The following is a 12,245-nucleotide window of genomic DNA, read 5'->3' as shown; positions in this document are numbered from 1 at the left end:
ATACAAGTGGCTACATGTGCGAGTTGACTATCTTATATCTATACTAATATTATAAAGAGGAAAATTTTGTTTGTTTGTTTGGTTGTAATGAATAGGCTCAAAAACTACTGGACCGATTTTAAAAATTCTTCCACCATTCGAAAGCTACATTATCCACGAATAACATACGCTATATTTTATATGAAATATATTTGATAAATAGATTTTGCGGCGGTACAAAGTTTGCCGGGTCAGCTAGTGTAAACTAAAATTAGAATTCCACATTCCAGGTTGTGTATTTTTTACACATTTTCTTTTAATTACATTAGTAACTATATAGAGTGTACTGTAATATTACTCTATGACGATGCCTTAAAGTATTTCAAGTAAATAAGTTATTAATTATATCGTAACTATTGTTAAGGCCAGTACAAGATTTAATGCAATATCAAGCTTTTCATTTCTTTATTGATTCATTAGTTATAAATCTGATCAATATGATTTTCTCCTGATCCTTCTCCTGATCGGAAGTTGAATGCGGAACCTCCTAAACGGCATCGTGACCATATTTCCAAGCAGGTTTTATACATATTTTCACCTAACGTAGCTGTGTACAACATCAATTGCTTGATTTGTAGATCCCTCTAGCGGCTTAAGGGGGGGACGGAAGTAGCGGTCCGCCCCGGGCCTCCGATTATAGGGGTCCTCCAAACACAGTTGCTAAAAAAAGGTCGTCAGAACCAAACAATCTATGAAATGTGTATCTCTCAACGAAAAAGAAATATCACTGAAACAAATAGTTTTTACACTTTTGGGAAAGTTGAATGGAGGCCCCATTCAACTTTCCGTCCTGGGCCTCCGATGACCTTAGTCCGCCACTGGTATGTCCCATAATATATTAAGTCGTACGTTAAGTCCCAAACTACGTTTTATCAATATTGACAAAGATTCGTTTCGGCATTATATTTTCACTTTCCAATGCATTGTTCTACACATATGGGTTAGTAGTTCGTATCGAACTTTGAATGAAGCAATATATTTAGTGTGGTGGGTCATAAAAACAGCTGCTCACACTTCTCACGCTGAGGAATTAAGGTTTTAATTAACTAGTATACGTGATAGAGTTACGCCATCGATCCACAAACGCAAATTGACACCGAAAGTCAATCGTGAGACTCGTTTGATTGGTCTCAAATCTTATAATGGTTAAGTATTATGGTGTAATTTCCGCCTTCCAATTTGGGTCTAATCCAAAGCAACTCATCGAAGTCATGTGCATATGAAAGTAGTGATCGTAGTGGTTTGAATTTCGACGTTTCAATCTTTAGTACCTACCGTAGTAAAAATCTCAGGCAAGCTCTTTTCGTTTTTTAAAATTACCCGCGTATTCGAAAAACATCGTCAGGAAACTTTTACAACTCTTTTTACGAACAAAAAGATCTCAAAGGTGTAGGTGTAGGATCATAAGGTGTGGCAGGTGTACCAATTTGCACTTGGCCAGGGCAGTGGATTAAGCCTTAAGTTGAGCCAGAGTGAGAAAAGACGCGTGCCCAGCAGTAGAACATTAATACCGACGAAGTGTTAATTCAAAAATAACCACGTTTTTAACAACAAAAAACATGACGAAACGTTAATTCCTGAGTTATTCAAAATAATATGCAAAAGTGTGTGATGTCCGTCACCCGCACCCTACTCACTGCGACAGTTATAGGTTAATGATGATGAAACACGTCATATTTTCAATCATCCATTAAATAGCTATTAACTCAACGTTGGCATATATAGTCATCCTTGGCTTCTTTGGTACAGACTAAAATATTGTCATATTAAATATAAAATTAAAATTATAATTTCTTGTCTCGCTTCATTACTCCATTCTGCTTCTTTAATATAACCGCGGGTAGAGTTATAGTGCGGTACTATAACCGCTCTAAATGTACATACTTGTATATTATATGTACATATTTTTATTTTGAGATACGTAGTCAAATATACATAGGAACTAGGGACCGAACACGTTCTTGGACTGAGTTATTGGAATTCAGTAACAAGTCGTTAGCTATTTGGAATGGACTACAGGCTACATGAATAGCACACGCTACACTGCAGCTATACGACAGATATGCAGAAGCAGAAGTCGCCATTAGGTCTACCACTAACAGTAACATAAAAACAATTATCCATAGCTGTCATAAGAACTTATTTACGTCATGTAAAGAAGGAATTTTATATGATGTCATTTATGCAACAAACTGCTGGCAAGCAAGCCCAGGCCGTCCTGTGTCGCATCAATTATCAACATTGCTCATCGATTACGTGATGTGTAATCCAATCTCGCTGAGCAATGTTGATTCTGCGTTAATATATTTATTCCTACGTAATGCTAAATAGGTAAATTAACCTCGACTAATCCTCTTATTGCCGTTTGCAATATTATTAACGTTACATATTAGAAAAACTTATAAAAAATACATCTTCTTAATGTAGTTTGCAACATTATTAACGTTAACAGCGATAATATTTGCAAAAATTATAAATAAATACCTACGACGTTTCGAAATGGTTTTAATTAATGTATACGTATAAATATTATATACATAATTTAATGATTTAAATTAATTTGTAACTGTAAACTATAAACATTTGTATTTTATTCTATTTTCTCACAGATTTAAATATTTGCAGCGCCGGCGTTATACTTAGTTATTCTCAAACCTTATTACAAGACTAGAAAAACAATTAGCTTTTTATGAATAGTATCAGACACAATGTAATTTTAGGATTTATAAGAAACCGCTTAATTATCATTTAATTTATTTTTTATACATTATTTTATATTTTTCTTTTATAATTCATATATTGACAATTGTATTCTTTTGTCTCCAGATGCAGACGTGGTTGGTAGTGGCGTGTACCGCAGTGCTGGCTACGCTGGCAGCTGCGCAGAAGCCTGGACGCTTCCTTTCCCTACCTAACCCCCAGAAATGCGCTAACAGTAAGTTTTTACTATATAAATTAGGATAAATTTCAACTCTATTGAGATTCTCTTAAGTTATATGTGAGTCTAAGACCATAGGAATACTTCCATAATGAACCGTATGATTTATATAGTCATTTTGTATTAAATGGTCCTTTGATTTAATCAGCATCATTATCGACGTATATTTTATCGATGTAGAGTAGGTATCTACTTATCAAAATATCAAAACGATAAAATTCCATCAAATCTCTTAAATATTTTTTTAATATATTTGTGAGATCCGAATATATAAAACTAAGCCGAGTTAGACATCTGTAAAATTTAAACAGCACATGTGTACCACCGGAAAAATAACCACATAAATATGATTTGACTACAACAAAAGCGCCGAAATAGTCTGTCGCTTCCTTTTTAAGGTCATCGATTCATTAATTTAATGGCTTTAAATAAATACTATTTGTGCTTTGGTTGCTTGAAACAGGTTTTAAAATAGACAGTCATAGAGGTCCGGAATAGACATAAATAAAATGTATATTAGCATCATCTTTTATATCAATGTAATAGACGTTATTTAATAAAATTTAGAGCAATATATCTATTAATAATAGAAATATGTAATACAAACTTATAACATCTTATACTGTTGTATGGAAATTATTATATGTTCAGTTATAATGAGGCCATTTACCCCATATGATATTTCATAAATGACCCTATCATATGTGCATTATGATTGGCTACAAAATACCAATTTAAGGAAAAGTATATTTATTATTTAATTTAAATTTAGCATGAAATTTCGGATAGTCCTTCAAAATTGAAAGATTACAGTAAAATATGAGAATAACTTGCATACGCTTACTTAATACGCTAAAGTATGCTTAAAACGTTTAGGGTCGGTCACAAGATAAAAAAAATGTGAGCCGTCACGGAACGCCTGGCAGATGTGAAACATCGACATTATTTTGTAAAAGTAATATGCAGAAAAGAACATATTGTGATAGGAACTAAATATGTCATAATGATAAAATAAAATATTACGATTTTTTTTCCAGATAACGATGACTATTTATTGAATTCGATTGCGCATGGCGACGCGTCGCCACACCGTACACACTACTGCATATAGACTGTATATATATACACCATCGTATAGCGTGTCCACGGCATGCGTCGCCACGCCAGAAATCGGTTTTACGTGCGGCTATAGATGTTTCACATCAATATTATTAGATCAATTTAATATTTTGTCACACGACTAGATAAGGCCTTGAAAATATTTATTCTAATTCTACTTCTACATTTTGGGTTGTTAGTATGGTTGTAGTTTTTCATAGAAGCTTTTTTTATTTATTTAGCCGTGACCTCACTCTAAATCATTAATCAAGACGATCACATACCTACTGTAAATACAAAGAAACCTCTATATACATATATCTATATACACGAATCTTCGTTTTACGTGTTAAAATGTAGAGACCTATTCCGTCCTTACCCTAAGGGCAAAGGTCCATACCTTGGGCCCCCGACGTAAGAGGGCTTCCGAAAAGCCAGTACCTATATTCGCTTACATGTGACACTACGTTCAGCATGTTTAAATTTAAATGTAAATAATTCACCGATTTAGATATTCGTTGACTTTCTCGGTGGTCGGGTTTTTTTCCCTACAATATATGATGCACATGTGACGAATCTATTCACGAATACGCAAATTACTTCGAGAAATCAGTTGAATTTACCAGTGTTAAACACTTAAATGTCGTAAAGTGTTGTAAAGTAAACATGGAACTTAGATACTAAACTAAACAATCAACAGGTTATCAATTTTGACTTTAGTATTAATTATGTCCGAGTATAGTAAAATGTAAATATTTAAGTATCATAACTTTAATGAAGGACATGCTATGATTGGTGAATGTTTGGTAAAATACAGAGAAATATGTGTAATCGACAACCTAACAGCACGATAAATTAAATGGCTCCCTTGAGATCACTAAAGGGTTAATTTAACATTCATGACGCAGAATAATTACTAAATATCCCGTCATACTAAATTTAAAAGACTAAATTTGAAATAAACGGCATCTTTATGTAGGTTATTGATTTCAAACACGGTTATTTGTTACATAAGTAGAGCGCATAAAACGTAATTGGTTACGCCCAATAACAACATTATTGAACTTTCATTCTCATAGAAAAGGAAAGCTTCCGCGGTCATTGCTCCGTCAAGGTCTCGGTCGTTCGAGGACGCGCCGCGTGATCTGAAAAGTGTTTTTACTTGTACTTATTATGTATTATAACAATATCTATGTCCGTTGTGTTGTGTTCATTTTAAGCTCGAAAACAGGCTTATACCTATATCGTATTCTTACTTAATTTGAAGTGTATAAATAGACATCTGTAAATGGAAGTATTTAATTTATTAATTTGACTAGTTTTACCGAAGGACGTAATAAATTTACATATATGATTGAAAGATATTTAAGTATTTAAAAGCATTTCTATTGATTTTTTTAAATACATTTTCTTATTATTTTATTAAGACATTAGTACAGACGCTAAGAAAGTTAGTTCAAGGACGTAATAAAATTATCCAAAACTGAAAACGTGGAATGTCTTAATAACCGCCTACACTAGAATGGTTTACTAGGTGAAATGTAGTAAATAATTACGTAACAATTACGAGAAACGGTGAAAATGAATGAACCACGTAACGCCAGTTACAACCGGTCATCGTGTTAAGGTTATTCATGAGCCAAGAGCCCCATAACTTGTGGCCAATAAAACACGTCTCCATAGAAGCCTGTTTTATGACAAAACAACATCACCGACGTGTTTAGACAGCTTATGTGCGCAGATTGCGAGCTTTATGGCTGTTGAACAAAGATTAAATAGATATACTCAACGGCTTGATGTAATCAGGTAATAGGGGAATTTCGGTTTATATAGCTAAAATGTTAATACCAAAAACATGTCGACGCGAAATATCGTATATCGTTAATGAAAAAATATTGAAAAAAAGAGTAAATAGTAACAATATTAATGGATACTAAAATTATGGAAAAAAGGACGATTGAATACTTGAAAAATGTTCCTCAGTAGAGCTCTAATCCCAAAATAAAGTAATAAACTAAATGTTATACACATTTAATATAATATTATCTTCATACATTGTTTAAACCACAAGTTAATAAGAAATACACTTACCACGAAACAATCATGCCGGAAGGAAAATAGGAAGTAACAAGTGACAACCGTTGTACGTAAACCACAGCACTATTTCTACCTACTATCAAATGAGTTTTCGAGGAAGTTTATTTTAAACTTTTGCTGAAATATAAGGCATATACGTAATAATTTCCCATAATTATTACGTATATGCCTTATATTTCGTATTGCCGTATATGCCTTATATCAGATATTACAATTTTACATTACATCTGTGTTCACTTTTAAATGACTAGCGTCCATTTTGAAATTTCATACTTAGAAACGACAGTGACTACTCAACGTAAGATGAACTGCATGCGCGTTTGCTTTTTCATTGACATAAAAATACAAGCTTGTTATTACTGCCATCTAAATAAATTAACTAATTACAGAAAACTTAAGAACAAAGGGCAATATGTGAAAACGAGAGCTTTCAATATTTTTTTCCAAATAATATTCCTTATAATTTTACAATAAGGAACCTACATTGTACAGATGAGGAGATACTTCATATTTTTTTTTATTTACAGTTTATGCAATTCAATTTTACCAAGGTTTTCTCTACCATTCATTTGTATGGCTAAGCCATTAACAAAATAAATCATAAAATTATTTTGTGAAGCACGATCCTCAGAGTATATTGTAATAAGAATACATTAAAATATAAATGGCCGTAAGATTTATGACCACCCACTATTAATTTTGAAGTTTTGCAATGTAGAGTCGTTATTATGCTTAAAATCGCTGCTACTGTACACCACCTTTTATGTTTTTAACGACCGATGAGCTCATGAGATCTTGCAAATATTTGTAGTATGATAAATTCCAATAGAACGACAGGTATTTGATATTCGTTAGCATACGATAATCCAATAAGGATGATTTACTAGAAACAAATGCTTAGTCATTTAAAAAGCCTCAGTAACTTACGTTATTATATTATTAAGTAGGTAGTTAGTAAGGGTTCACTGATCTATTATGAAATTTATGAATGCTTAGGACTTGCATTCCATATTATAAGAAATCATCAACTGCATACTGACCCACTTATCTCAGAGTGAGAGCCGAACAAGTGCGAATTGGTAGAGTTCACCCACCTTTACGAATTATTATTAAAGATCCACCATGAAAGACTCTTGGCTGAACGAACTAGCATTAAAGTGATTTATTTAAGATGTTTTTATACGAAATCTCAGATGTGTAGGTTCCTTACGATATTAGTCTCTTATTTTAAAATGAGTGATTATTAATTTAAGCTCTAATAAACAATAAACAAAAATCAGACGAGTGCGTGCATTTAGATAAGGCTTGTCATAGGTAGATGATCTTAAATTAAATTGTATTCTACTATATGTATCTTAAATAATTACTGAATAAATGATACATTTGTATGATAATGGCGTTATCTTCTTGCCATTGTTAGCTGTTGTTAGTAATGACATAACACACCATGAGGTAATCATGATTAATTGTAATTTTTCTTTAAATCTCGGTTGACATTTGGAACGCCATTTATTTATAAACTATGGACACATACACATTTTATACATAGGGCATAGCAAGCAAGATTGGCATGTAAATTACACCGAATGTGTACATTAATGTGTTTGAATATCAAACACTGTTGTGTACATCAGCAGTACCGTTTAATGAGTGTGTGGCTAATAAGGGAGATAATACACGAGCAACAGTTTATGTCGAGAACTGTCGCTAATTGTAGAAGCTTATCGTCAGCGACAGTCAACGACTGCCGTCGATCATGTGAAGTAAAAAAGAAAACCTACGACAGAAAAACGAGCAACAGATCATGGCTACGAGCATCGGGGTACGGAGACAGTCGGCATCGTCTACAGGGACAGTCGGCATCGATCATCATAAGATCACTGTCGCTCGTGTGACACCTCCCTAACTGCGCGATGAGTCCACGTGACGTGACCTCTCGTGGTCCATGGCCGTCGATCACGGGACATGATCAACAGTCGACGGGTCATCTGAAACACGTTCTTCATACCCATACCGGTTTTATTACGCATAATGAGCCTCATTATTTTGCTGTGTTTCATCCTATGTTAACCAAATTAATTCCGATTACCTATTATTTACTCTTCGTGTCTAAGATGTGGTCGCATTATTTCGTAAATTTTCCATCCCAAAACTGGATTTGTATTATTAGGTACCTATATGTTACATAATTTATTAAAAACAGATATATTAGAACACAATTTTAAATATTGTTTCGTTTCTTAACGTTTTTAACGTTTATGAATACCTATTTAGTGCCAATTCCATTAAAATATCGTACCTAACTTAAATCTATAGATAATCAAAACAATAGATCAATAGATAAAGATAGGTAACAATATTAACATGAGTTACTTAACTATCTTGTAAGTATACAATAAAGACCTAACAATAATAGTCCTTAATTTGTTCTTTTATTGTATAGAACATACCTGTATAGACTTAGCTCGCTTACATTATTAACGACCAATCATCACCATTGATGTGTCTAACTATTTCATCAGCTGAAGTCTTAATCTATGCAGATAAAGCTCTCAAAGTGTGGCAACTTCGAATCCCAGCGCCCTCTGAATAGTGCGCCGTCAAAACCAATGTTGCAACTTTGTAGTTTCGTACGCAAACAAGTAACTCGCTTTCATGACTTCAATACAAGATAGGTATATATTTTGTACACATGTTTAATTTTTAAATAGAATACCGTTTTGAGACAACTGACCTAGTTTTAGGCACGTTAAGCAGCCAGTCAGTAATATGTTGTAACAATCGCAAAAACCACTTTAAGGAACCACTCCTTGCCTTCGGGCGAATAACATGTATTGTTATTCGCCTTATTCGCGATTAACTTAGCTAACATTAATAAGTTTGTGTGGAGACCTATGATCCAGTAAAGGGAAAATATTACAAATTGCAATCATATCATATTATGGCATAAAGCTCCTCTCGAAAGGTTCGACGGCTAAATTGCCACTGCAAAACGTTTTCTACTTTGTTCAGCTTTGAAGAGTGCGTAAAGATACATAATCAATCATATCTAACTCAAAGCAAAGTATTTTATAAAGACCTCTAATTATATTTGGTGGCATTGACATTGGTATAGACGTTCATTAAAAAAACATCAGCTAGAGTGGTGGACCCAAAGGAATGTATATTTGATGTGCATCAAAAGTCATTTTAGTTAAATGACATGAACATGTCATGAAATTGAAGACTTTTTTTGGATTCCTTTTTTGGACTGTCATTATTTATAACACCATTAATTGTTATATGTAACTTCGGAGCTAATATTTACATATACAATACATAATTTATACAATACATAATAGCCATTCCTTGGGAATTTCTTATTTTTTCAACATAGATTTTTTTCTCGAACATGTTTATTATTTATGAGTTTCATTTACAAAGTATTGTTATGATGATACCTTTACGTTTTACGAAATTATGACCTCACTATTTTAGTAACTTTAACGACATTCACATATTGATTTTCGACTAACTTTGTAAAGTTGAAACATTCACGTGTTTTAGGTGACGATAGTTAACATTAACATACAATAAAACATTGGGTAACTTACGATTGTTTGAAATTTAACTACCTAGCAATGAATCTACTACACATCTACGTACAAGGACCTACACGAAAGTTGAATGAATATAAAGATACTCGTATACCGTTACAAAAAATTCTTATCTACTTTCATTACACCTGAACCTTTCATACACAGAAACCTGAGAGATTTTCAAAAAAAATCTTAAAGGTATTTGAAGTCTACCAATACGCACTTGGCCAGCGCGGTGGACTATGGCCTAATCCTTCTCATTCTGAGAGGAGACCCATGCCCAGCTGTGGGACAGTAATGGGTTGATGATGAATGAAAACGCGGACACTGAACAGCAATTCAAATATATCATAGGTATAGGCGCCTGTCTAGTAAGGAACCTGGAATCATTTAATAAATGTAATTGATCTTATTATGTGACATGTTCGTCTACATTCTACACCAACCAATATTTAGTTAATAAACATGTCCTCCCATAAACCACGATTTACAAAAAAATGCTTTTAAACGACTATTCGTTTACTTCGTCCATGGCTTCATTACTTACATTCTGATATTTGCGATCATTCATAAACTAGCCAAAATAAATCCACGAGTTTAGTGATGTTGCAACGTAGCCTTCATACGTATACCTTTCAATATTACAATCCAATATTTGTGATTGAAGTTAGCCTTTGGAATAGTTAAGGTATTTATTTTTAGCGGAAAGACGAGACTACTATTAATTCAGGCAATTATATTATCTCCTTAAATACATTTTAATTGCAATGCAATCTTGACAAAATAAAATTTGAGGGGGGTATCGTTGTCCTTCGCCATTTTTGACCTCTACAGAATTGAATGAAATATAACAAAGCCTTTCGTGTGATAAACAACCAACCAAAAGTTTATTATTATTATTATTTACCTACTGTTTATTTTTATTTACATCTTCACTCGTCAAAGTTCGATCGAGTTATTTGTGGATCCGTTCTATCTCAATGATTGCTATTAAAATGTATAAGAAAATACTGTAGAGATTCGAGAATGAACTCTCCATACGTTTAAGTCATTAAACATATGAAAGACTTCTCTTAAAATTATGTCCTGCCGTCAAAATCCAAGTAGACTCGTGTGCCTAGGTGAAACAGAATGTTACAAAAGTAACATTGTTCACTTAAAATGTGCCGAGATCACAACACATAGGAATCGGAAGTGAACTGTCTCTGATACCGTCTCTGATAGATTAACGTACGCCGAATGAAGGCATATCGTAGGTATGTATATACGGATTTTCTTAAATTAAGACTACCAATTTTAGATTTCAACAGAGTATGATCAATCAACCTTTTTTCAACGCTTCAAAATCTTACCTTCGCACTCAAATAATTAGGTATTTTAGAAAAGTATAGGCGTTCTAGAGTTATTCATACCTATAACTCTTTTCTGCCACTCTATCCTACATGTAAATAATTCTTACTATACAATATTAGTTCAGCATACATTATCATCCATTGTTTGTGTTTTTTGTGAGAAAACGCGTAGCCTACTATCGACGAAGTAAAAAGATATATCTATGGGAATACAAACGAGACCCATTGTTGGTGCTTCGTACTTGAGCGCCATTATACAATCGAACATCCGTCTGTCTGTCACCGCGCAAGGTCCAGCAATAATTGTCTGCCGTACGAATCTTAATGGATCTTGCAATTGCTTTACACAGTTTAGGTGCATTCATTCTTAATTACGAGAAATGTTTTCACACTTGAGAAAACTCCAGTGTAAAGATAGCAATCACTCTTTTTCCTGAATCCTGAAATTCAGCTGTTTGTATCTAAATCTTGATTGTTCATCAAAATTTGTATAACCCCGTTAGTTAGTCCCTTCTCGATGTTACTATTTCTCCAAAGCGCTGAAAGTTTTCTTAAAAAGGGTATTTATATAAAATATAATTTTATCACAAAAAGCAATATGCACAATTGAAGAGAACTCTTGTTTATCTTATCCTAACATATTCAATGAACTTTGAAGAACCATACCATTATATAATATTTATTTAATTATGAACCATGTTCCAAGAACATCACTGTTACGAAAATTATAGCTCCAAATGTCAAACTCCTGCTTTGTTATCGAATTGCACTTAGCCTTTTGGCTAGTCTATTTCGTCATCGATAAGTTCTTTGGACCTCTTGCATTATTAATGGAAAGATACTCTTGTAGATATAGATATGTAGATAAATAACTTCTTCACAGGTTTTATCTAGAACATCTACTTATCTAGTCAAGAACTAACTACTGATCACGGCTTCACTAATCATAGTACGTTTGAAGGTTGATCCTTTTTTGGATGAGAAATATTGTAAGGTTGTTTTGGTGCATTATTATTTACAGAAAGGGAAAATTTACAGTCTTGTAAAATATTAAATTACAGTATTATTACCTAGGTATGTAACCGTTTACTGACGATTAAGTTTAAGTAGATAACTAGCTACTAATGTTATTATTCAGTCATA

At 33.2% G+C, this 12,245-nt stretch overlaps 2 protein-coding genes across 2 annotated transcripts in view; both read left to right on the top strand.

Annotated features, from left to right (window-relative positions):
* LOC140747680 (protein phosphatase 1L) overlaps positions 1-12,245 on the top strand; it is a 238,542-nt gene that overhangs the window by 47,685 nt on the left and 178,612 nt on the right. The window lies entirely within an intron of this gene.
* Positions 1-12,245, top strand: part of slf (C-type lectin domain-containing protein slf) — a 28,068-nt gene that overhangs the window by 11,663 nt on the left and 4,160 nt on the right. The window contains exon 2 of the mRNA XM_073080550.1: positions 2,866-2,974. Coding sequence (XP_072936651.1) covers positions 2,866-2,974 — 109 coding nt within the window. The remainder of the gene's footprint in view (positions 1-2,865; positions 2,975-12,245) is intronic.

This window comes from Epargyreus clarus, unplaced genomic scaffold, assembly GCF_041222505.1.
Source record: "Epargyreus clarus isolate Ecla_fem2 unplaced genomic scaffold, WU_Ecla_fem_2.2 ptg000015l, whole genome shotgun sequence".
Lineage (NCBI taxonomy): Eukaryota > Metazoa > Arthropoda > Insecta > Lepidoptera > Hesperiidae > Epargyreus > Epargyreus clarus.
The sequence above is the reverse complement of the archived record's forward strand: the minus strand, read 5'-3'. Positions and strand labels throughout refer to the sequence as shown.